General features: G+C 33.8%; 1 protein-coding gene across 3 annotated transcripts in view; it reads right to left on the bottom strand.

Moving 5' to 3' along the window:
- Window positions 1–26,813, bottom strand: part of CACNA2D1 (calcium voltage-gated channel auxiliary subunit alpha2delta 1) — a 551,478-nt gene that overhangs the window by 269,762 nt on the left and 254,903 nt on the right. For all 3 annotated transcript variants that reach the window (XR_008528338.1, XR_008528337.1, XM_054564312.1), the window contains exon 5: window positions 6,811–6,852. Coding sequence is in view for 1 of the 3 variants with exons in the window: in XM_054564312.1 (XP_054420287.1) it covers window positions 6,811–6,852 (42 nt within the window). In the remaining 2 variants the exon portion in view is untranslated. The remainder of the gene's footprint in view (window positions 1–6,810; window positions 6,853–26,813) is intronic.

The following is a 26,813-nucleotide window of genomic DNA, read 5'->3' as shown; positions in this document are numbered from 1 at the left end:
CTTCACCGAACTTGAGGGAATCTAAGGATTTATTGAGACAGATGTTTCTAAAACATTAAGCCAAGAACCTAAATAAGTTTCAAAACTAAGTAAATGTGGAATTTCATAAACTATTGTTGCATTAATAGCTTTTTTCCATTTTATTTTGACATCTGTCTTTCAAATATGGATATATAAACCCTACAATGTTATCAAGACAAATTTCATTTTAGTCTGAATGTTTTTGAAGATTCTACTCCGATTTTTATTTTGTGTTTCATTGTCTCAAGTTTTTTGCACAAATGCCGTAAGAATAAAATGAAAAATAGTTCAATCTATTACCCTTTCATTATTGTTAACACATAGACACAAACATGCTCCATTTTGAGCTAAAATCACTTCAAATAAATCTTAAGTTTATTGCAATAATATTAGTAATTATTATTTTAAAACTATATTCATTAACATTTTTGGATGACCAACTATGAGAGAGGAAATGTTCTAAATGCTTTATATGTGCTAATTAATTTAATTTTCATAGTAACTGTATGAGGTAGGTAGGTACTGCTATTACTTTTACTTGCCAACAAAGGTTAAGTACAAAAAAGGTAAGTACAGGTGAAACAAAAATGTGAAGCGCAGAGAGCTTATGTAATTGGGCCAATACCACCCAGCCAGAAAATGGCAGAGCTGGGATTCAAATTCAGCAGTGGCACTCGGGGCACAGTCTCTTAAAAATCACACACTCCTATCTCCTCTGTTTAACAATGTAAATAGTGATTATACATGCACGCGTTCATGTTACTGTTCAGGGGGGGAAAAAGTTATATATTAAAATACATAGGACTAAAATGTCATATTTCTAACTTATCTTGAAATATGTAAGCAAGTATGGAAACTCATTATACCTTTTCTCTACCATATACTTAAAATATTTTCCTGATAAAAGCTAAAAAGGAGATCTTACAATGAAACATTATACCCATTTTAATGTTGTAGCCTCTCTGGAAATAAAATTCAACAACTATTGTTTATCCTAACTATCTAATGAATCAAAAAGACCTTTAGTTTGATGGAATAAAACAACAAGCTTGATTTCATGTTTCATGGAGATTCCTAACAGCTTAGCTTTTCAGTTTGTCCAGACTGAAAATCAAAACTCCTGACCTTATGTCACCTGCAGCAATTTCAAATAAGTATTCTAACTCTGCTACATATTCCCAGCTTGAATCCGTTTTAGGGGAAGCTGCATTGTCTGTTTTGACATTTCTCCGTCCTCAGGCCCCCTGAAGGTCAGTGAGTGGAGGGACAGATGAGAAAGGAGGAGGCAATGTCCTCAGCCACTGTCCCCTTCTGCAGCCTGCCTTGGACCATGAACAACAAAAAAATTCATTTAAAAATGAGTTCAAATATAGTCCATCGGCAAAGCCAAGTTTGCCATTCCTCTCTTAACTTTGTTTCCACCCAGCCTGGAAACAAAATGAACCTTTTCATTTTTCACCATGCTTGCAAGGGATTTCCTGTTTACCATGCAAATAGTAAACACTTTGAAAGGTGAACAAATCTTCACAGATGCGTCTAAGTAATGTAAATATTGAAACACAAACACCTGCCAATTTAACAAGCAAGATTCTCAACAATGACTCTAAACCATTAAAGTGAGGAAGTAAGATCCTTACCTCAAGTTGCTAAAAATTTAATAGAGAAAATTATCCCTGTATCAAATATTATAATGTAAGGTATTATATATACCATTAAAGCCAGAAATGTGTAAAAACTTGTTTAGAACAATCAAAGGAAAAAAAATGTCATTTGCCACCTAGGAAAACCAAGGAAGGCTTCATGAAAAGGTAGTATTTGAATTGGTTTTTAAATACTTAACGCCTGACTAGAAAATTGTAGGATACCATGGTCAGGTAATCAGAAGAGAGGCTGTCTGAACATTACCCAGCACACTGGATACAGGAATAACCACCTTAAATTTCTACTAAGGGCTTGTGCCTTATATCTTTCCATGAGAATTTTTTTTTATTGTTGTTCAAGTACAATTGCCTCCATTTTCCCCCACCACTCCTGACCCAACTCACCTACTGCCACATCCCACCCTCAAACCTACTGCCTTTGGCTTTGTCCATGTGTCTTTTCTACACATGTTCCTTGATGACTCTTCCTCTATTTTCCACCATTATCCCCTTCACCCCTTCCTTCTGGTTACTGTCAGTTTGTTCTTTATTTCAATGTCTCTGGTTATATTTTGCTTGCTTGTTTGTTTTGATTAGGTTCCACTTATAGGTGCGATCATATGGTATTTGTCTTTCACTCCCTGGCTCATTTCACTTAGCATAATGCTCTCAAGTTTAATCCATGCTGTCACAAAGGGTAGGAGCTCCTACTTTCTTACTGCTGTGTAGTATTACATTGTGTAAATGTACCACAGTTTTTTGATCCACTCATTTACTGATGGACACTTAGGTTGCTTTCAACACTTGGCTATTATAAATAACACTGCTATGAACATTGGGGTTCCTCGGTTCTTTTGAATTGGTATTTTGGGATTCTTAGGGTATAATCCCAGCAGTGGAACTGCTGGGTCAAAAGGCAGCTCCATTTTTAGTTTTCCAAGGAAATTCCATGCTGTTTTCCACAGTGGCTGCACCAGAATGCATTCCCACCAACAGAGCACTAGGGTTCCCTTCTCTCCACAACCTTGCCAGTTAAACAGTTTAGCCCAGCTATACATACATTGTTTTAAGTGTCAAGGGGAAAACTTGCCTAAAAGACTATAGTCATAATTTTTATTATATTATACAATTCTAAGGGATGTTAATTCTACCCTTTACTTCAGCCACTGCTTTAGCTAAATCTGGCTGTCACTATTTATTTTTTACACACACACAGTGAATATAAATAGCATTGATCTCAGTAGAGTAGCAGAAACATTATAAAATGTCCCTGAGAAATTGTCTTATATCCAAGCCATTGAAAAGTTTACAACCTGATAGTTCCTCACAGACTGACTAATTCAGATGTAGCTAATAGAGTTTTACACTAAGTGAAATAAGCCAGGCAGCAAAAGACAAATATCATATGGTTTTACCTATAAGTGGAACCTAATGAACAAAACAAACAAACAAGCAAAACAGAACCAGAGACATGGAAATGAGAAACACACTGATGGTGACCGCAGGGGAGGAGGCAGCGGGATAACAGGGGAAAGAAGGGGAAGCGTATAGTCAAGAAACCTGCCTGAAGGACCCACGGACATGGGCAAAGGGTGGAGATGGTGGGAGTGGGGGGGCAGGGCAGGGGAGAGCAAGGTTGGGGGAAACTGGGACAACTGTCATTGAACAACAATAAAATTTAAAATTTTAAATGTATTTAATTTAATTTAAAAAGAATGTTTACACTCCAAAGAATAATTGATCACCTTTAGATACTTGTTTGACCTTTCACCGAGGCCATGTATCATCGTTATAATGAACAAAATCAATAGATTTCACTTAAATACATCATTCTTTATATTCAAATCTTAACTGGGTGATAGGCCATCATAATAAACATGGAAGAATAATAAGAATCAGAAGATTCCACATTTAATCCTGAATTTACCATGTACTAAATTCATGACCTTCTTTGCATGATTTACTTCTGTTATAAAAACTACTCTGTCTCCGTCTCCAGCTACTTATATTCCACACTTCCCACTTCTGGCTGTCACCTTCCCTTAAATATTTGTGTTCAAAAGAGTCTATCCTAAACTATCTTAAGTGATTATTATTATTATTTTACATTGTGTAGATGTGTGAAGCAGGCTGAGAGTAAGACTCTCAGAGAGTAGTGCAACTGTGGCAAGCTGAAGAATGTATCAATACAAAGGCATTCAAACTCCTTTTGTTCTTAACATTGTATCAGTATAGCAACATTTATCTGTAGTTGAATTAGCTTTGCTGTATATCTAGCTTCACACTTGCAGGGGAAATTTCAGCCACTTGTTTGCAAACACCACTCATAAGCTAAGCATGAAACTATTCTAGGCCAAACTAAACATTTAGCTGCCCCATGGAAACTTCCTCTTGGACAACCTTGAGCAGTTTTAGGTATAAAAGTTATTGATGTTTAAAAAAAATCATTGCCTGTAAGAAACTCTGTAGACCTTTCAAATCTACAATTACCTATAGATTGCTTTGAAGACTCAAGTGCTTTCTTCCATTCAACCTTGGAACAGTATTTCTAATCCATATGCTTTGACTTGGTCTTTGGTAAACTTATTGGAAAAAGCCTTATCAAGTGATTACAATTTATTAGTTGCTATAAAAGCTATGCCAGCTGCTGTGAGTACACAAGAGCTGCCCTCTGGGGATTTATACTCAAGGGAAGGACCCAAGGAAATTTAAAAAGACTGGTTGTGTCTCCAAAAAGAAGAAAACTGCCATTTCATTGCAAAAGTGAGGTTGGTTTAGAACAAAACTAATGAAATTTCTTCAGGGTCTTAAATATCAAATAAATCCAATAATAACTGATTTGAAGCTCTTGACAATGGAAAAGGAACTATGAATAAAACTTAGGAATATTTATATACTAAAATGGATATTATTAAATCTATATAAAACTTCAGAAGCATAAGAGAACATTTGAATAGCTCTTGAATAAGTATTTGAGAATAACGCCTAAACTTGGGTGATGGTCATGGGGATGAAGAGGAAATGAGTGATGTAAGAGAGATAGGAAAGACAGAAAATGGTCCCTATTCCACTAGAAAGAGTCATGGATAAACAGATCTGCTCGCGCTAATGCAAAGCTGGGGGAATGTTATAAATGATAACCATAGGCTCAAGATTTACAATCTTTTAGTTTCCTTAAGGAGGCATAAGACTTAAAATAGAGAAACTTCATTTAGATCTCAGATACTTATATCACCATTCAAATATATAAGGAAAAATTTATTAATTGATAGTGTTGCTTCAATATTTAGTATTCCAATTAGTTAATTTTGTTCATTAGATATTATATGTTGATGTATGAGATGATAAAAGTACATTATACAATCTCCAATCACCAATTTTTATAATGGATATTGCTTTTTGGAATTTGAGAAAATTATACATCTAAAGTGGTATATAGAAAAGTCACCACAAAGAACAGTGATGGCCAGCCTATTCAACTCAGAACAATGAGATGCCATTATGATTTGTGAGCATTTAGTATATAAAATATCAAGAACAACATGTATAAAGCTTTGACTATATGTGGCAGCCAATTAAAGCCACATATACTATAAAACTTTTGGTGATGGAGAGTAAATTTCATCATCTCTTGATATCCAACTTCATCAGATAAACAACAGTCTTCAAAAAAATTGTAACCAATGAAAATCCTAAAGTTGAATATCAAGGTGCCACATTTACTTGTATGTCTTACCTTTCTCTCTTTCATTGTAAGTTAGTAAATATCTCTATTGCAGAAAACAATTTGGTCATAGCGATCAAAACATATATTAAGATGAAAAATACTCAACACAATCCATAACTTTGTAATAATTTTACTGTAAAATATAATTTTTTCTCAGTTCCATGTTGAAGAATTAGATTATATTTAATACAATTTTAGGGCTGGACAGTGGCATGAATCAGAGACTTTGATTACTTTTTTAATGTTCTTTGCACTGTACAATATTTTTTGCCACTTATCCTGGAACTGTTATTTATATATAAAGAAGTGAAAACAATTTCTCTAAATGATGACATTAATTTTTAAGTCTAAAGTTTCAAAGTTGAATTTTTTATAGGATTTTGATTTTATTGGCTGTAGCTCAACTCATGACCTAAAAAAGAGAATGCATCCTTTTTTATAGGCATAATTAAAACCCACAGTATTATTAGAGACTTTTTTGTATGGAAGAAGACCAAAAACAAGATAACTTCAATAGGTTCATTTATATTAATTAATATATATTATTATAGTAGTATATATTTTTGATTCAGATAAAACGTATGAGAATAAACAATAATCACAGTATATTTAATTTGTTTCACTAATATACTTCAAGGTCTTAGAAGACTACTTAAAGTACAGTAAAGCATTCAATAAATATTTTAGACAAAGACAAGTATATATAAATATTTTTTCTCATGACAAAAATCAAACACATGAAAATTTAAACTAGTGTGTAAATTTTGTTTTATGATTTTGTAAGTATCTCCACCATAACTAAGTAATAAAAATGTCTCCCTAATCTGTCCAAATGTGGCAATATTAGAATTAACTTATTTGTGCTATATGTTCTAAAGTCCTTTGAACATGTACATTAAAGACATTCATTTTAAAAGGCATATTAAGAACCTAATATGCTTCAAAGATCGAACAGGCAGGCCAGTTTTGGCTCAGCTTCCAGGATGTCATTCACTTTGTAGTTGAGATAAATGGCTTCTTCTGGTTTATGCGATTTAGCCCAGAGTACACATGCCCAGTAACCGTGGTGACAGGAGCCAGGATATAGACATAGATGGGATCCAGTCTCTGTCAACTATACTAATGGAGTGCAGAGAACTTTAGTCAGCTCAGGGGACTGAGGTCTGGACAGGGTACAGTGCGAGTTCACATCCAGAGAAGCAAATGGCATTTCTGCTCAGGAAGATGCCAATAATAAGTTGTTAAAGATCACATAAGCACTAAAATTCATCCTTACCTTGTTGTGTCCAACAGATATCTTTCTTATGCTATCACACATTTTCTGAAATACTATACCTGCTAAGTCAACTTGTTCTGTAAAACCAATCATTCCAGTATAACTAAGGTAACATTGGAATTTAATGCAAAATTTTTAATACTCACATCGAGATCATCCTTTGCATTGTAGTAGACAACTTCATTACTCTATAAAAAATAAAAAAAATAATGCTTTATTGATTTGAGTAAAAACAAAATATACAGGATGAAACACAATATATTTTATTCATATTTTGAATAATAAACCTCTCATAATATTCTTTTCACAATATAGTCCACATAGATCCATAAAAATTGGCCAATATTTTCTAAGAACATATTAAAATACTGTATCAGTGATATTAGAAAAGCACATTTTTTGCACTGAGGTAAAAGATCTCAATGTAAGCCTGAGAACAATTTGTCAAGAAAAAAATTAAAAATTCATGAATTATGGCAAATAAATTATATATATACATACACATACCCAAGTACACATGCGTACTCACATACACACTCATACCCCTAAACCATGAAATGATTAGGAAGATAATTCCAGAACAATGTACAGTAAATGGCTTGTTAATAGTTGGCTGAAACCATGACTTTTAAACTTTTATATATTTATGTATCTATAACATATATATGTTTATATATACACATATCAGCCTTGACAGTATTATTGAAGAAGAGAATATCTTCACAATATTGGCAGAAATTTCTTCATGAGATTTAGATAAGGGATCAAGAGTAGCTTTGAATGTAGTGACAAAAAATATCAGATTATCTAACACACTATGTCATTCACATTGTAGTTGAAATAATTGGCATCTCTCTCCTTGTTAATGCAGTTTAGGCCAGAGATACATGCCTAGTGGCCGTCGTGATGGGAACCAGAACACAGTGACAGATGGGATCCAATCTCTGTCCACAATGCTTATGGAGTGCAGAAAATTTTAGTCAGTGCAGTGGCTACCAAAGTGTTGACTGAATGTGTTGGCTCTTCAAGAATAAATATAAATGACTATTTCTTCTAACCATCAAGGTTGCTGAAATGTCATAAATATAAATTATGGACATAAATTGTGTTATAGAGGAAAAATGGAGTGCAAAAAATGAACAAAATGATTGTGAGGAAATTAAAAATTCCTTCTTTGCATCTTTGAGGCTAGATCTATGTAAGGTCTTCAGTAGTAATATGCACCTTAAAAATGCATTATTTCATGCCTCTTAAAAATATGGATGCTCTAAAATTTTATTTAAAAAAACAATATACAAAAAATATTTTAAGAACATTTCTTGGAAAATAGATTAGATTAGCTTCTTAAAGTATGCCTCTCCCCTCCCCCCCCCAAAAAATTACTAGTGTTTCAGGCTATAATAAATGTTACATAGGCAAAAGCATTCTATGGTCGTGACTTCAGAATACACGTAAACCATAAAGTTAAAACTCTCTCTTTTATGTAGGACTTCATAGAGTTTTCAGTGTATAAATGTATATTATAAATCTCCAAGAAAAAAATAGATCTTGTTTTGATTCCTTGACTTACTTGCCATAGATTCTGCCTCCATTTTTTTTTTTTTTTTTTGATGTGAGAAACACACCATGAGACTAAGGATCTATAAAATATAGGTCTCTCTGAAGGCCAAACAGCCAAACCAAATACTATATACATAAACATAAAAACATACTATTCATAACACTAAATGAAACCCATGAATTTGAATTTATCTCATACAGAGTCAATAATACTTTTAAAACTAAGAAACTTTACCCTTTGTGACAGCATGGATGGACCTGGAGAATATTATACCAAGTGAAAAAGGCAGAGAAAGACAAGTACCATATGATCTCACTCATATCTGCAATCTAATGAATAAACTGAACTAACAAGCAAAACAGAGAGAGACTCATAGATGGAGAGCAGGCTGACAGCTCTGGGGGTGGGAGGTTGTGAGTTGGGGGGCTGGAGGGACCAAGCAAAGAAGAAAAAGAGAGAAAGAATTCATGGGCTGCAATATGGTGACTATGGGGAGAAGGGCTGGGTGTAGGTGGAAGAGGCCATAGGGAGGGTAAATGGTAATGGAAAAAATATGATAAAAATTGTAAAATTACCATTGAATGACTTTTAAAGGAATTACATAGCTAGAGAACTTAAACATGCGTGCAAGTTCTAATTCCTGAAACATTTCTCATAGCATTAGTTTTGTAACAAAGTTAAAATATGAAATCATAACTCATTATAAACATACAGCAAGAAAATCTTCTGTATTCACCTGAGACCCAAATCTAATTACTAGTTTATTGATCCCTCCTGCAACTCTGTAATTTATACTTAGGAGACAATTTTCAGTTTAGAATGTATAGTCCACCAAAAATTAAAACACTGAATAAATGGATCTTCATTTTAGACTTTATTTTTGCAAACTGTATGCTTATATGTACAATATTGAAATGTGTTGAAAATAAGGTCAAACTGTATTAAATTTCAAGCAGTTCGGCACCATTTTCAACATTCATGAAATACCTATATGTACATAGTGCTGTGCCAAGAGATATAAGTTGAACATACCCACCTCTATCCTTTAAGTACAATAATGGATACACATCAACTATATAAAACCAGTCACGCCTACGACACTTGGTCCATGATACTTGAGTTAATGGACTAAATTGATTAGTAAACGTTTCTTATGTATCACACATGGTCACGTGCAACAAATAAAGATAATTTATTTATTAAACTTGAGATTAAGACTATCAACTACAGTGACAGAAGAAGATAAAATATGATAAATGCTAGTTTTAACTCAAACTACATATTTTGATTCCATTAAGATAAATGGTGCAGGGAATTAAAATAAAAATTAACATACAGAAAATTGAGTTTATTCGAGAATTTCCAAATGCCTTTCCCTTTGTCACTGTCTTATATTTTATACAAAAGTTTATTTAAATTTTATACATCTGTACAAGTCTTTCTGGGCTTTGGAAAACATAATTCCAAGAGCTGGCCTTTTTCTTTTAAGTAAACTATAAAAAATACATTAATCATAAAATATTGATATGTGTTAAACATTCGTGCTCATTCTAACTGGGTAATTTGTATTTCTACTTTTAAAAAGGTCTTGTTTTTTAATCCAATGTCAACTTCTTACGTACTCAAACTATAAATGCAGCCCTTGCCAGTGTGGCTCCGTTGGCTGGAGCATCGTCTGGTAACCGGCTGCAGTTTTGACTCCTGTTTGGGGAGCATACCTAGGTTGCAAGTTCAATCTCAAACCCGGGTCAGGGTGTGTGCAGGAGGCAACCAATTGATGCTTCTCTCTCGCATCAATGTTTCTCTCTTTCCCTTCCTTTCTACTTTCCCCTTTCTCTACAATTAATGGAGAAAAGGTCCTTGGGTGAGGATTAAAAAATAAAATAAAAATTTATAAGTACAAAGGAAAACAAAAGTGTGACTTTGTATAGAAAAAAAACTATGAAGCACTTAGGCAAATACATGTGCTTATCAGATCATTATATCTTAATAAGAGAACACAGACTTTAGTGGAATGTGCAGCTGTTTATATCCACTGCCCCAAAGCAAAATTTCTTCTCTAATAAATGTGACATTGCTTTTGGCTTAGAAATATTTTTTATAAATACATTTTCTTTTCCCAAACCCCAAAACTTGCATTGATAGCATGCACATTTCATTACTCCCTTATTTTACTTAACAGGAAAGCTCAACTGATCAATTTTAGTAAGGATACATCTATGTAATGATTTGGGGAAACTATAATTGTGCATTTAATTTGTCATTCCAGTCCATCTACGTAGCAGTATAAATAAAATGCAAACATTTGTAGTGCAGTGAATTGATATAATTAATAAAAATATTTTTGCAGTCTCAGGTCATCATATTTTCTTGTGAAAAATTACAGTGATTTGTTTCAGAATGGTTTTTATTTAGATAATATCAGAATTATTTGGCTCAGAAAAAATTTTCGATGTAAGTTTGAGAAAAACCATAATTTGGTGAAATTACATTGCTCTTCCCTCTCACATCCATTTATGGCTATCTCCTTTGCGGTATAAAAATATATACTAGCTCTGCTATATAAGAAGATACATTAAGATATGTGCAACTCCTGTTGGTGGGAAAGACGAATGCTGCAGCCGCCATGGAAAATAGTATGAAACATTTCAAAAAATCTTAAAATGGAACTGCATTATGACCCAGCAATTCCATTTTTGGTTATATCTCCAAGGAAACACAAAACACTAGTTCAAAGGAATATATGCATCCCTATGTTCTTTGCAACAGTATTTACAATTGTCAAGATCTGGACACAATCCAAGTGCCCATCAGAAGTTGAGTGGATAGAAGAGCTGTGGTACATTTACACATTGGAATATTACTCAGCCATAAAAAAGAAGGAAATCTTACCATTCGTGACAACATGGATGAACCTAGAGGGCATTATGCAAGGTGAAATAAATATCATATAATCGCACTTATATGTGAAATGTAAAGAAAAATAAACAAACAAAATAAAAAGGGACTCATAGTTACAGTGAACAAACTGATGGTTGCCCAAGGGGAAGGGGGTTTCGAGGACTGGGTGACAAAGGAGAAGGAATTAAGAAGTACAAATAGGTAGTTACAAAATAGTAAAAGGTCTGTAAAGTAGAGCATAGGGAATTTAGTAATACTGTAATAACTACATAGGATGTGAGGTGGGTACTGGAAATATCAGGGAGAACACTTTGTAAATTATACAATTGTCTAACCAAGATGCTATATGCCTGGAACTAATACAAAGTAATATTGAATGTTAAACTGTAATTGAAAAAAAGGAAAATACTTAAAATTAATATTGAAAAATACATAAATGTAATGTCAATGTATTATTGCAATTAAATAATTTTCAATAAATGTACTTTATATTACTTGCTAATATAATAATGAAAGATGTGTTTGGCTTTGTTAAGCTAAATAAAATCAAATGAATCAAATCACCAAATCATCAAAGCATATCCAGAACCAAACTTAACCAGATTGGGATAGAGGACAATTTTCAGGAATATTGGACAATTCACACGGAATCAGTCCAACTTCTATGTTGCAATGGTTGTGTAGGGATAAATTTTAGTTACAGTAAATTCTAGGCTAAAACAAAATTAGGAAAGGAAACTGCATTAAGACAGTTAAATGTCCTAAAGGGGTGTAATTAAAGAAGAGGCAAAAGTATGCGCTGAATTCTTCTTCCTTTACCCTGTGGAAATTTTGGGGTCTATAACCAACAAAGGGAGACAGACCTCACTCATTCTACAATTTTGGTGACTTCACTCTCTGCTGAAACAGAGATGATGATTATACCTGACCATCACGGAGCAAGTTTGCACTTCCCGATTCATATGAGGTAGCTGAGCCAATCGCTCTGATTTACTAAAACTGAAGAATATCTCTTATTGTCCTTGGATGCCTTGAACCATAAATCAAAACTGTCCTAGGTTTCAAAAACAGGTGAAAATTAAGAATTTCAAATAGTTGTGAAAATCGTCCCTTTTGGATCAGCTCGAGCATGTGTTTGCAAATGTGCCTGTGTGTTTCTTAAACCTTTACCTATCCTATTTATCCTACTCTCAAAATTCCCTCAGCCCCTCCTCAAGAAAGTATACAGTTATATTGTATCTTTTAGTACTTTAAAGCTATGGCATATCAACTAATTAGCACAGGCACATATTATAGAATTGAGTTATCTTGGTTATGATCCTTTTGGACAAGTGTTTTTACGCAAACTACTATACAACATTACACTGGATGGTATTCCACACTCAGACACGGAGGTTTTCAGTGGATTTCAGTGCATTATGTGCCTTATCGACGGATAAAGCCAGCAACAGCCTCAAACTAGATTCGTAGGGTAGTCAAACCTTTGGAGAGCTATTTGTCATAATTTAAGTACCACCAGATGACAAGAACAAATTGTTTCATTTCCAACTTTAACCAAGTAGTTTAGTTATTTATTATCTCTTTTGAACAAATTTACCCAAATAGTCTATGCTAATATAATACTGTTGCTTACTGAAATTTAAAACATCTCCTAGCATGTTGAGAGATAAATTACTGCAGTTTCCCAGCATCTACTGGGAGTCAAAAATTAAATCTAAGCAAAATAGACCATTCCATCTTTAAAATGTATACTGTGAGTGACAGTCTCTTGCGTGCCACTTTCCTATAAAAGTTGGCCTCTGATAAATAGTTGATGTTAAAAATTCAAAGCATACATACAGAGCTTCCACATGGAAGTAAGATGTTGCCAGGGATAAGATTTAAATATTGGAACAGAAAATTCAAATTTTATATCCAACATCTGAGATATATATATATGAAACATTCAAAATTCAAAGAGAGATTCACTTCTGTGTAACTTATTAAAAGGGTATGCCCTTTTTTTGGCTATACCCTTGTCTCTGCACAACGATCTGTAACATGACAAATTTTAGGCAACTGTACTGTCTGCTAAAGTTTTTAAAACCAGATCTTTATTGTTCTTTTTATTACTCTCCAGTTCCAAATATGAAGTCAATCAGGCAAAAATTAAGGATATATTTTTTTATAAATGAGTTATGTTAATATTTCCTGCCAACAAAGATCCCCATTGTTTAGCTCCAATCAGTTATAACTTAAATTATGTGACTAAAATATCTTTGTAGCAATTTGGCTTGATAACCATACATGCCATGCTATTGACAGTGTCCGAGCCAGCCATGGTACACAGGAAGAGACAGGCAGCAGCACTGCAGTGCTGTGTAAATAAAAGAACTTAGGCACATGTGTTGGTGTGGCTCTGTGTGTGTGTGCACGACTGGGTGTGTGTGCATGGAGGAGCTGGGGAGGAAAGGATGCGAATGGAATGAACGAATGTCTCCAAAGATAGCTAAACGTAGCTGAAGCAGTAAGTTGAAGACAAGAGTCCTTAAGAAGGGGAAAAAAATCTATCATTATCTTTGTGTAAGGCTTAGAATATATGAGAATATTGCTTATAAAGATAAAAAAAAAAAGTAAAGACGGGCACAAGTCCATCTGCAAGGTTACAAGATTACTGGACGGAAGACATGTGTCAACCTTACATTCATATTATGTGCCAAGAGATAATAAATAAGACAATGGATAAGAAATGTTTAGCAGAGGGCCTGTTACACAATGTGTGGTCTATATATGTTATCAACTATATTTTATATATTAGAAAAGAAGAAAATCAGGATTATCCATAGAATTTCTCCATTAGCATTATATATGAATCTAAGTAAATTATTATAATTCTGTCTTCTTAGGTCAGTTGGTATGTTGCCAGTCTTTAATTCATTTAAGGTCATTTCTTCAAAGATTCTGTGTAGCAGAGTGAAGTCATGGAATTACTAGTTTTTGTTGTTATTTTTAATTGGATAAATTAGATGGAGTAAATTTTCCTTTTTCTTTTTCTTCATTATTTTTAGAGACAGAGGAATAGTGGGGATGGGGGAGAGAAACATCAGTAGGTTACCTTCTGTGCATGTCCCACCAGGGATTGAACCCACAACCTAGGTATGTGCCCTGACAGGGGATGGAACCCACACCCTTCCATGTAGTGGATGATGCACCAACCAACTGAGCCACACCAGCCGGGGCAGATGAGGTACATTTCTAAGAAAGTCTAATGCAAATGGTAAATAGGTTCTATAAGCATCCTGTCCATTACATGTGTTACTGTGTTCCCAACTTCTCCGGGACTCGAAGCACACCCTTTCCAAGCCCCGCTCTCCTTACACATTGATCCTCATTAGCTCGTGCCTAGAAAAAGCCCAATCTTGTATTAAACCAGAAGTTTGCTTATCCATCCCAGCACCCAAACTGTAGAATTGTGATGGAGGAAATGACACAAGGCGCCGTGTAAGTCAGCCATTCTCACATTTTAAAACCTATGGTAAACGTGGATTTGCTTTATTTTGGTAAATTCTATTCTATTCAGAAACTCTACTGTCTTTGGAAAACTGTTTCTCCCAACCATGTGATTCCATTTGGCTGGTAGCTCCTACCACTCCTTTGATCACTGAAATTAACTAAGTCTGTCAAATTATAGTCCCTCATTTCCTTACAACTTAACTAGAAATATTTCCTTTTCCAGGAGTAGTTAAGGTCACGAAAGGTGAGCTACTCAAAGCTTCAATGCTGACATGCCAGGCTCCCTACATCTCCTTGCTTCTTAGTTACAGGACCAATAATTTGTTATTTTTCTTAAGCTGGTTATACTGTGGTTTCTAACTCCTACAATGTTTTTTCCATTCTAATTCCTGTCCTATCAGTTAATAGTATTTGCTTGAACTTTAATTCCTGTTGGTGGCATTATGAGAACATAACTATTCTAGAACTAATTCTCCTGCTTGTATCCTGGACAATAGCCCTTGCTGCATCCTAAGATCCCATACCTCGTATCCCATTTCTTTGCTGTGTGTCCATCTTCTCTTTAATCACATTCAGGTAATTTGCAAAATAGAAAGATTTGTGAAATAAAAATCTAGATGTGTTCTGGCATAAAGCTTCTTTTGATCGTCCAAAATTTAAAGTTCTAGCTGAAGATTAAATATCAAAGAAACCATAAAATCAAATTTTTCTTAGTTTGCGTATTTTAAAAAAGAAATTTAACATTTTTCTAATATATCTCTAATGAACTAAAGGTCAAATATCACTTTGTGCTAACTTAAAATTACATGAGTAGTACACCTTTTAAAAATTTTACATATATCAACTCCTCACTAGACTTTAGAAATTAGTTGCACGATAAACTGCAATAACGACACAAGTTTTTTTAAACCTCACATAAGGACATTTTTTCATTATTTTTTAGAAAGAAAGGAAGGATCAAAGTGAGAGAATCATCAATGTGAGAGAGAAACATCGATTGGTTGCCTCTTGTTGGCTTTCAAACTGGGGATAGAACCCACAACCTAGGTATGTGCCTTGACCAGGAATTGAACTCACAACATTTCAACGTACAGGATGACACTCCAACCAACTGAGTCACAGCAGCCAGGGCAGTAACTGTATCAGTTCTGATGATATGCTTGACATTCACTGTTTTGATTAAAAAGTTAAAGTGAAGTACTATTGCTAAGATGTTCAATGATCTATGGATTATAATAAAAAATACATAAATTATTTCTTCTCAGAACTCTCTAAATTCATTTACAAGGAGAGAGTTTTATACAGTTGTGAAGCTCTGTGCTAAAAGTCTAAATAAATGTGCTTTTTTGAGAACTTGATTCCTAAAAATAAGACAGTGAATAAGATGTTATCAATTTCAATTCTGCATATTTGAAAGCTAAGCCTAACAGTAGCTAAACTGATTGTAACACAGGTCTTCTTATCCCTAACCTCGTACCTGCTACTTCCATGTACATACTAGTGATAGAATTCCAGGAATGATCTAATTTTGGAAACAGTAAATTCCTTATATGCTCTATATAGTATACTTAATAATAAAGAGAACGTCTAATGATTATTGAGGCACATTTATTCACTGTATCTGTTCCTTAACTTTGCCTTATAATCTGTCATAAAGGGTGAATTTAATACTAAATACTTTAGCTTACTAGAAGAACAAAACTGGAAAGTGAATAGAGCTTCCTTCTGTTACTGATAGCATCTGCCATTTTATATTCATCCATCTACAAATTTATAACTGCCATTATAAATTTGTAATATGATAGTTGTTTTTTTAAGTTGTCATTATGGTGCTTATAAATTGCAGTATTACTTAAAAATTGTCCCAGCACATTACCCAATCAACAAAGCCATCTAAGAGGAGTGGTCACAGGAAAAGATGGTAGACCCTTGAGTCTTCACTAGGTTTAATGCCTTCAGTGCAAAGATACTTAAGAACTCCAGGACCATGCTATCCTATGAGGCTGGTGACACAATGAGAAATATCATCCTAGCTGAAGAAACTGTTTGTAATATTCACTACAGGAAATGTTCATTATGTCTAGATAAAAGAAGTAAATTTAAAAATTAGAGGAGAACATTGCATTTTTTTGATCTGAGTAGAGTCATGTGGTATTATACATATATTCAAGGGTAGCACAGTGTCTGAAATGTGTGCACTGCTATTGAATGGGCAGATAAATGAATAAATGAAAATCATTGGCTTTCAAGGAACTATTAGAATTCTAGACTGAAAATAAGAAAACACACACATGCATGCCCTGTGAGGACACATGCACACATGCATACAAACACAAAATGCATCAGAGAAAAATGTGTATAGCTTTTTAAAATAATTTAAACACACCAATATATTTTTTATTTTTTAGTGTAAAGATCAAACAGGACAAAGAAACTGTGAAAACTGTGAGCACGGTTTTTTTTTGATATGAGGATGTACTCATTATGGTTCTGGCAACAATAGCATTGCTTCAAATAAGTTAACATATAGACCACTTTCATGCTTACAAGAAATCAAGGAGAAAATCCAAGTGAAGTATGATTTCTGAGTTCCTTGACTGTTGAACTTCATAAGAAATCAATCCCTACTAATCATTAAGAACTATAGCAATTTATTTTGCCTGATAAAATGTAATAAGAACCTGCCTACGAGCTTTTTTTAGTGCTCCATATATATCAATAAATACATAATCTAAACTGCAGGAGAAAAGTAGAGCAGGATATGGGAAGATAAATATATTATTTTCTTCAGCTACCAAATCTCCTAGGAAACACCATCCAGAATTGAACAAGCACATCTATAATACAAAGGAACTTGCTTTAAACTCTTTTAATCTGTAATTCCAATGAAGGCTTGGGTATAATCATCCAAAACATTAAAATTTAATCCACCAAAATATTTCATTTTCTATGCTTCTTCCTATTGACTTTGACAACCCACAGATTTTCTTGACTCATGATCAAAGTTAAAGCACTATCATACCAATATATGATGTCTTACCAATAGAGACTTGTCAATTTGTCCAAAGGCAGTAGTAGCACTGACTTTCCAAATTAATCATTTTTAACTTCAAAAAACTATCCTACTAAAACAAACTATAAAGATTCGCTATGGTCAATGAATTACTGAGTGTAATTTGGTCAAAATTAGGCCTTCAAAGAATGTTCAGCTTTCTTTGTGGGTTGGCAAAAAGAGAAAAGGAGAAGAGATATTTATTATATGTCCATTATGGGATAGGCATTTACATATTATATCATTTACAATTTCTAAGACTCCTTGGATATGCAATACTTATATTTTTAAAATATAAACATTATAATTCATTAACTTTGTATCACAACATTACATTGCTTAGTAGCTTTCCCATCCTTTCGCCCCCGCCATCCACCTTTCCACTATTCAGACAATACAGGCTTTGACACTCTGAGTGAAAATGGATACCAGCTCATACAAATATTGATGCATCATTGTTTAGTCTGGATATTGCATTTGGTTTAAGTTCCTATTGGGCAATAATCTTAAAAGTCAGGCTTGTTAAAGTAGAAAGAGATTCATAAATTTTAAAATGGATACCTTTATATAGAAAGACAAAGCTAGAAATCAAAACCATGAGCCTAATGCAGTCAGAAAGAACTCAAGATACAGAATGAGGAGTGTTCCTTTTCATTAAAATAATTGGTGAGGATGTCCCGAGTTGGGTTGCGAGATGAAAAGTAAAGAATCAAGAGTGAAATATATATGCCTTGCCTCCTCTTAAAGGTAGAAAACACAGTGGAAGAAGAAAGGTGTGTTTGGGAGAAATTCTAGAGCAGAGTGGAATGGAATGTATCATACTTCCTATTGGGACTCTGGGATAAAGCCTTTCCACACTTCGTGTATGTCCAGGAAACTTTCCTAGTTGAGGAAAACTTTCCCACTTCAAGGCAAAGTTAGATACCTCTTTGGCACCTTCTGATATTTTCTTTTTCTACCAATCAAGGTGAACAACAGTAGCTACCTCGCTGGTTTGTTGCATGGAATAAATGAGTGAAAGCCTAATCCAAACATCCGCAGCCCTTACACTTACCACACCAAACTGTGTTCACTTGTCCGAGCCGTGTGTGGGGAGAGACGATGTCTCAGTCATCTTTGTGTCAGTGCCTGGCTGGAGGCCCATCCAAGTTAGGAGCCAATGACTATTGAACAAGCCTGCCTCCCTCACAAGACTGTTGGATCAGTTGCTTAATTATCTTCATCCTCTACAGACAAGATCTTCAAGGGCAGGTTTCTAACACTGCCTTCTGTTAGGTTCCCCAGAAGCAGTCACTGTGATTAGGATTTAAGTACAGGGAATTTATCTGGGAGGTGATCCAGGAAATACCAACAGGAAAGTGGAGAAGTGAGACAATGAGGTGAAAGAATCCAATATGAGGTGCGTTAAAGAGCAGGTGGGCAACCAGGGAGACGAGGCTATCACTCAAAATTGTTACATCTAATGAGTGAGAAGGCTGAAGAAGTGTTCACCCATAGCAGTCATCATTGGTTGAGGGTGTTCACTTCTGCATATTCCTGCCAACAGACAAAGCCCTCAAGCACAGATTTGCAGGTGCTTGGAGGAGGAAGCCATGGGGGGCGGGGGGAGAGAGAGAGAGAAAGAGAGAGAGTTCAGGAGGTATGGGCAACATCTACTATCTGGACATAGTGAGTGTATTATAAATATTTACTGAGCACATAAGAAAGACTTTAAGCACAGACTAGTCAGCAGTGTGACTTTTTAAGGCTTTGGTTCCTCGTCTGTAAAATGATGAGTTAGTTGACAAAAATAGTCTCTAGAATCTTTCCAAAGCATATATAGTTTTATGCTTTCACTGAGGAACTGTTTCGCTTCAGATCACAGAAGACCTAGTAGCTGTGTTCCCCTTTTTTTCACAGTGAGTCTTTGATTAGTTCTCTTCTTAAGCAAACAACCAACAAAACTTACACATCTTTCGATTCTGAAAAGCAAAGGCAATGGTTTCTTTTTTTCCTCCCTTTGAAATCTGTTCACCATATTTCTGTAGAAGCATGTAAAAGTGTTAAGAAGAACTTTTACATCATTATTTCTTTATGCTTCAAGAGGTCAAGTCAAAGTATATTCATTTATCCCTGAAAAAATAACTGTTTCCGAGGATATATGTGTTGAGATAAAAACATCATATAAGTTTAAATCAATCCCTTTATTCCCACCAATCTGGCAATCTCTTCTCCATTATGGTGTAAATTAACTGCTACCTGTCATGAGTACAATGAAATGCCACTCATTTGTGTAGAAGAGTGCATTTTTTTTTGTTTTTGTTTTTGGCAGGGGATAGAGAACAGTTTAAATTTGTTCTACCTCTCTGTAAAAATTATTTTGTTAATAGCACAAAGAAAGAAAGGCTACTGCAGATGAAAATGGAATAAATTCTGACATTTTAGAAGCATGACATTCCATCTGAATAATATATAATTGCTTTAGAAACAAAAATTCCTAATAGCTTGCACTTCCTTAACCTGATTTTAGGAATTGTGTTTAATTAAGTTGTATTTCAAAGAGCTTTTTACTTCAAACGGTTCCTTATTTTTCATCTAACTCATCTCTAATTAAAGCATGTATAATTGTTAAAGTGTTTATTTATAAAGGCCACAAGTCAGAAGGTTCTCAAGGAATCCAAAAGACTGCCAACATAGACCTAGTTTAGCTGTCTACTGTAGTTCATCTTTTATTCACATTTTTTAAAAAGAGGGAAAGGGAAGGGGAACTCTGAAGACCATGCTTCATTCTTCAGGCATACTTATACAAATTATTCATTTTAATTTTCATAATGTATAATTATTTAGAAAATATATTTTTATTGTATTATTAAATAAAACCGTTGTATTTTTCAAAATATTATACACAGCCCTTGTTGGTGTGGCTCAGTGGATTAAGTGCCAGCTTGTGAACCCAAGGGTCACTGGTTCGATTTCCAGTGTAGGGCACATGCCTGGGTTGCAGGCCAGGTGCCGAGCAGGGGTCATGTGAGATGCAGCTACATATTGATGGTTTTCCTCCCTCTCTGTCTCCCTCCCATCCCCTGTCTAAATATAAAGAAATAAAATCTTCAAAAAAAAACTTTAGAAAACCCAAAATATTATACACAAAGTTGTACGAAGAAGAGGCAGCATGGTGCAATGTAAATGTACTGAATGACAAATTAAAATATCTGAATTGTATTCCTTGGACTAATTCTTAGCTTGTGTCAGCAAGCAAACAAATTAATCTATTCCAAGTTGTTTTGTCTTTTCATTTGTCAACTGGGCAAAGAAATTCTACTTCAAAGGATTGTAGTAATAATTTAATACTATAATTTATCTAAAATAACTTCACAAATTTTAAACATATATAAAATATTAATATTATTATCTAATATATACATTATTTTAAGACTATTTCATACAATTATTATGAAGTTTACAATTTACTATACAATCATTTAAGTACCTCAGCTCTTCATTTCAGTGATATAATTATACAAATAAAACAGGAATAAGAGGAGGTTGAAATATTAAACAAAATTTTCCTAAAATTAGTAAATATATTTATTTTGGTAAATTGTAAATAATAAAGTTTAGGTAGTTTTAACTAAGAAATTGAGGTAAAATATTAACTTCTCAGCTAAATGACTTGCCTAAATGAGGTTATTTTAATCATAGAGGGTTAGTCACTTCAGGGGAGAGCAAAAATATTGCAGAGAAGCCCAACTAATTATGAAGTTGTCCACATTTTAAACTATGCTCCAGATGTGTTACTGAACAAAGAAAAAACATCAACGTATTCATCTTTTGATCATATTGACTCTTTTACTTGTGCATGAGAAACTCAGTATGAAAAATATTTTGCATTTAAAGAATCAAGAAATTTCTAAGTCAATATCTAGGTGAGAAGTACGAAGAGAATATATTAGCAGCTAATTAACCTTTGCAAACACAATTTCCTCTCCACAAAATTAGAAGGCTGTGTTCTTTCCTCTAATCTGTTGTATATTTTGGTCACTTTCATGGATTACTTGTTAAGTAAAAATATAGCAGCTCTACAAACACCTAAGGAAAACAAGTGAAGTGAAAGCAGATCAAGTGAAGTTACCATCCAAAGTTTACACTTGAAAAGTAAAATTTTCAAATTATGTACAGAATACAAGGTACACCTAAATATGATTAATCAAAACTGTTCAATATTGGCCTATACATAATGGCCTTTCCAGACACCATCAAGTAAATGATACAGTCACAGTTATGTAAGTGGTCTAGATGTGTTTAAAAATGGTTTAGAGATTGCTCAAAACAGACTAAGATCTTAATAAATATAGAAAATTTAGGCTATGAATTTACATATAAGGGCTTTAGAAAATATTAGTATTTCTGACACAGCACTGCCAGATAAAACAGAGGATGCCCAATTAAATTTTAATTTCATACCTTTTTTTGTACTAAATGGATGTTTCAAACTTATACAAAAGATATGTTTGTTTATCTGAAATTCAAATGTAACTGGGCATCCTGTATTTTCATGTAGTAAATATAACAACTGTAGTTCATAACTTTATTATATAATTTAAATATATTTTATAGTATTTCTGACAAGTTTAACATTACTGTTGCAGGAATTTTTCTGAAGATGGGAAATACTATATCATTAAATAATTAGCTTTGAAAATTAAATCTGGAACAATGGTCTCAAAGAAGCGAATCAAATTACAAACTGTCCCGATATTTCAAAAATCACCCAAGGAGTATTTGTTTTTCAAATTTGAAGTAAATCTTTAGTCAAATGCATTGTATGTGTAAATGGTATTTCCAATTTCATATATATAATAATCTGGCATTGGTCATTTAATTCTCATTTTGAAATATGCCAAGGATCATCAAAACAATCGCATTAATAATTCGGCAGTGTGTTATTTTGGGGTGACTGCTAAGGCTCAGAGGAGAGAAAGACGACCGGCACCTCACAGATCACCTATGTTGAGTGCCATGACCTGACCGTCCAGATGGCTACACACTTACACACAATCTGTCGATTACGTGGTTCTTCTAATCCACACTTACACATTAGGTCAAATGGAAAAATATTCCCAGACGGAGGCCGTTCCTGATGTCAAACGTACTTGAAAAGTCTGACACATTGGTAGAACCAGCAAATTAAGTATTTTAAGGAAGGAACTAAGCTACATTCTTCCTGTTGCCACCAGTCATTTTGTTGTTGATGATGGGATGAGGAGTGCAGCTTCCTCAGGAACTTAAGAAAAGGACTTAGAACTATCCATTGTAAAAATTCTGGGTCCTTATCATTCTAAACCAAAGGCATGTATAAACAAAACAAAGTAAGCTATGTAATTAATTACACATAATAAATAAAATAAACGTTTGTTTTTTAGATTTGATTTCCTGTAAGTTAGTTTAGTCACTGAAGACTTGAACTCCAATTTTCATAAACTTAACACAATTGCTCACTTGCAAGTTGCTCATTTATCATTTTTTTCCAATCTTCATTTAAATGACTCTCTGATCTGCAAGTGTATTTAAAACTGACAAATTATGTAAAAAGGTACAATAGATCATTTTATCTCTGCATGTAAAATATATATTTACTTGTGACAAACATCCGTTTTACAAATCCCAATATCTTAAAACTTTTAACTATAGCTTTCACTAATGTCTGTATGACCACACATTGATGTTTAATTAACCAGTCATTAATTTGTCACTGGACTGTGGGCAGGGATATCAAAAAAGTTGTAGTTGAAAAGCTCTGATGGAGATTTTAAAGCTCATAATAAGTATCATTGTTCTAAGGCAATAATTCCATTTTTAGAGCAAACTACAAAACATGCATTAAAGAGGTAAGTTAAAATAAATATTTCAGATACAATAATTGTTTTAAAATATTATCAAGAGAAAAAGGATAACTGTTAAAGAACCTTCAATTCTATGATTAAGCATCAAATTTAGCCATGAGCCTTCACAGAGACTGTGAGAGAAGGAAATCAGGATCAGGAGCATTATTCCCCTTGCCTGATAAGAAGGATAAATGAGATTTTTGCTTTGAGCCAGAAACTTCTTCCTGTAACTAAAGCCCAAAAGACATGGTCTTGAAAACATGTTTTCTTAGCAAACACAAAGAGATTCTCCAAATAGCATCTCTGTCTTCCTGTCTCTCTCTGTCTCCATACCTGATGAGTAGTACATAATGGGTTGGCCAAAAAGTCCATAATTTTTTTCCATAAAATAAAAGACATTTTTCATTTTCACCAATAACTTTATTGGTTTGGACATTTTGAGTATGTAGGCTATCTGCCACTTGGTATAACACTTATTGTTTTCTATTAATGTCTCAATATGATTGCTATCAACTTCAACTGTTCTACCCGACTGAGGAGCATCTTACAGTGAGAAATCTCTAGCACAAAACTTCAACAGCTTTTGACATGTTCAATCAGTCACAGCATCTTCTCCACGCACTGCACAAATCTTTTTCTGTGTTTCAGTGGCATTTTTACCTTTCTTAAAATAATAAAGCATAATATGCCAAAATGTGTATTTTCTTCCATCTTCAATATTAAAATTGCTACACAAAAATTCACCAATTTTTATTTTTTTAAATAGACACTGAATATGACAGTTGTCACAATACAATCTAACAAAATTGTTTCAAATGAAGTTAAAAACAACTAAGCACTACTAGAGCCATCTTACAGAAAAAAAGCAAACAGACTTTTTGACCAACCCAATTATTTCTATACACAGAAAATAGACAAGAACCTAATACCATTCTTTAAGATTTCTTTATATTTTCCAACACAAACATTTGGTGAAATATTTTCTTAAGAAATGTGTTAGCTTTGCATGTATAAAAAGAACAGAGAAGATTATCAGCACACATTATTCTTCCTAGAAGAGGCATATACATAAAAAAATAACGTGCATGCTCAAATAAATGCTGAAAAGAACTGTACTAAAGGATCTGTAAATATGACTCAAAAAATTAATGCCTGTTGAACTTTGCAGAGCCCCCTTTTGTAAAAGAGGTATAAATAGTAATACTAAAAATAAAATCCACTTATTTAAATTTAATGTGGAAATTTATACTATACCCATGCAACACTCACCTCAAATATTAGGTAACTGTATATTATTACTGTTTACAGGTGAGGAAACAAAGGTTCAAGAGGGCAAGCCAACTTCTCAAAGTTATGTAGTGAGTAGTAAAATAGAATTTGATTCTAAGTCTACCTAACACCAATGCTCACATTATTTCATTTAAAGCATGAGAATATCCTTTTATCATTTAGTAATATAAACCTAGTATACAATATTTTAAAATTGTGAATGTTCAATGAATATGATGATAAATACAGGAAGCATCGTTAATATGGGAACACTAAATCCTAAACATCTCAACTTCTGAATAACAATGTTTCTTTCTGACAGTAAGCTTCTGAGATGCTTTCTCTTTTTTCTCTTCTGTTCTCTTTTCTCCCTCCCTTCTTCCCTCTCTCCCTCCTGCCTCCCTCCCTCCCTTTCTTTCTTTTTGCATTTATCAAAAGGAAATCAAAGCAAAAGTTTCTCCAAATTGGTTTCTGTGCTTTTTCAATCTCCCTGACAGATTATTGCCAGGAAGCCCACATATAATGCAGATGACATAAAGAAAAAAATGACAAAGTGTGAAAATATACAAAAAAATAAGGTTTCATCAGCTATCCTTTCCTTATGTTGATACCATAAGGAAAGGGTGAAAGGAATCACTGTCTTTATTATTCTATATTTCACTAGAGGGCAGCCAAGACAGAGAGCTGAAAGGTGAGAAGAAGCACAGTCAAGTACAGTAGCAAAACATTATTACACTTGAATAGAAATATATGCAGCATGGAATATTTGCTTAAATACTGTCAGGGTTCATACATTAACAGCATTAGGTATTTTATTTGCCCTCTATACAATTCTTGGAACATTCAATTTACTTAAAAAAAAGAGGTTTAAAACTACAAATAAATTATTGTCATTAAAGACATAGTGCTAATATGTAAGATTTAAAATATTAAATTCACAACAAAATGTAGCATTGGCACACTCTGTAATCCACTGTCTCACTTTTGCTTAAATTCAATAAACATTTCTTTTAATTTAGGGAAAACAGTGCAAATACTGCCTACTTAACTGCTGGTTTTGTTGACTTCTCTTTGCTTTCGGTATCAGGTATCCCAGCAGGAAACCCTTTGTCACCAAAGTGCCCTGCTCAAAGGGAGCTTCAGGGGAGTGGGAGAGCAGATCGAGTTAAACCCCTGACATACTAAGTCTTTTCCAGGGGAGAAGCTGGGAAATCAGTCTGCAAGCAACTCAGCAATCAGTCTTCTTGATTCGTCTGTTCAATCAACTTTCACTCTATAATTCCATGTAACTTAACAGTACCTTTTCTAATGAAAGTAAATTACTTATCTTCTTCATGTTTACTCTCTGTACCTCTTAAAAAGCATCTAAATAATTGAGAAAAAAACTATTATTTTAGTAAAATCATCAACTAATTTTCTCCCCCCCAAAAGGATTTATCTGCACAATCTCCAGTAACAGTTATTAACCAAGCTATTAATCACTATTAATCATTTGCAATGTTTTTCTTACTTTTTCTTTATTTTTTAAACAGGATGCAGAGGGGAATTGAAATAAAAAGCTGGGAACTCCTCTTTTACATGTAAATGTGCTTAGACATTTTCCCAAATGCCTCTATTTGTAAACTTATTATTATCTATAGGTGAAAGTCTCTTACATTTTATAGCTTCCACATTACCAATTTGCCTAGCATCAACATGATTCAACTTCCTATCAAACTACGCATCTGATATTTACTACCCTTTGAAATCAAAATTTATTTTGATAAATTTAATTTGCTCAACAGTAACCTTGAATTTTACGTATGAAGAATTTCCAAGCTGTTGAAAGATATGGCTCCTTGGCAGTCTCAGGCAGTTATGAATTGTAGTACGATTGCCATCGTCGTTCTAAATTCACAAAGCTTTCAACATAGCCAAGCAGTGCTTTTGTAGACAGACCTTGGCTCTTCTTGTTGTTGCTGGGGGTTTGTGTGTCTGTGTGTGGGTGTGTGAGTCACAAAGCATAACTCG

Source organism: Pteronotus mesoamericanus, unplaced genomic scaffold (genome assembly GCF_021234165.1).
Source record: "Pteronotus mesoamericanus isolate MK-2021 breed Mesoamerican mustached bat unplaced genomic scaffold, CSHL_Meso_final scaffold_85, whole genome shotgun sequence".
NCBI lineage: Eukaryota > Metazoa > Chordata > Mammalia > Chiroptera > Mormoopidae > Pteronotus > Pteronotus mesoamericanus.
This window is presented reverse-complemented; position numbering and strand designations above follow the sequence as displayed.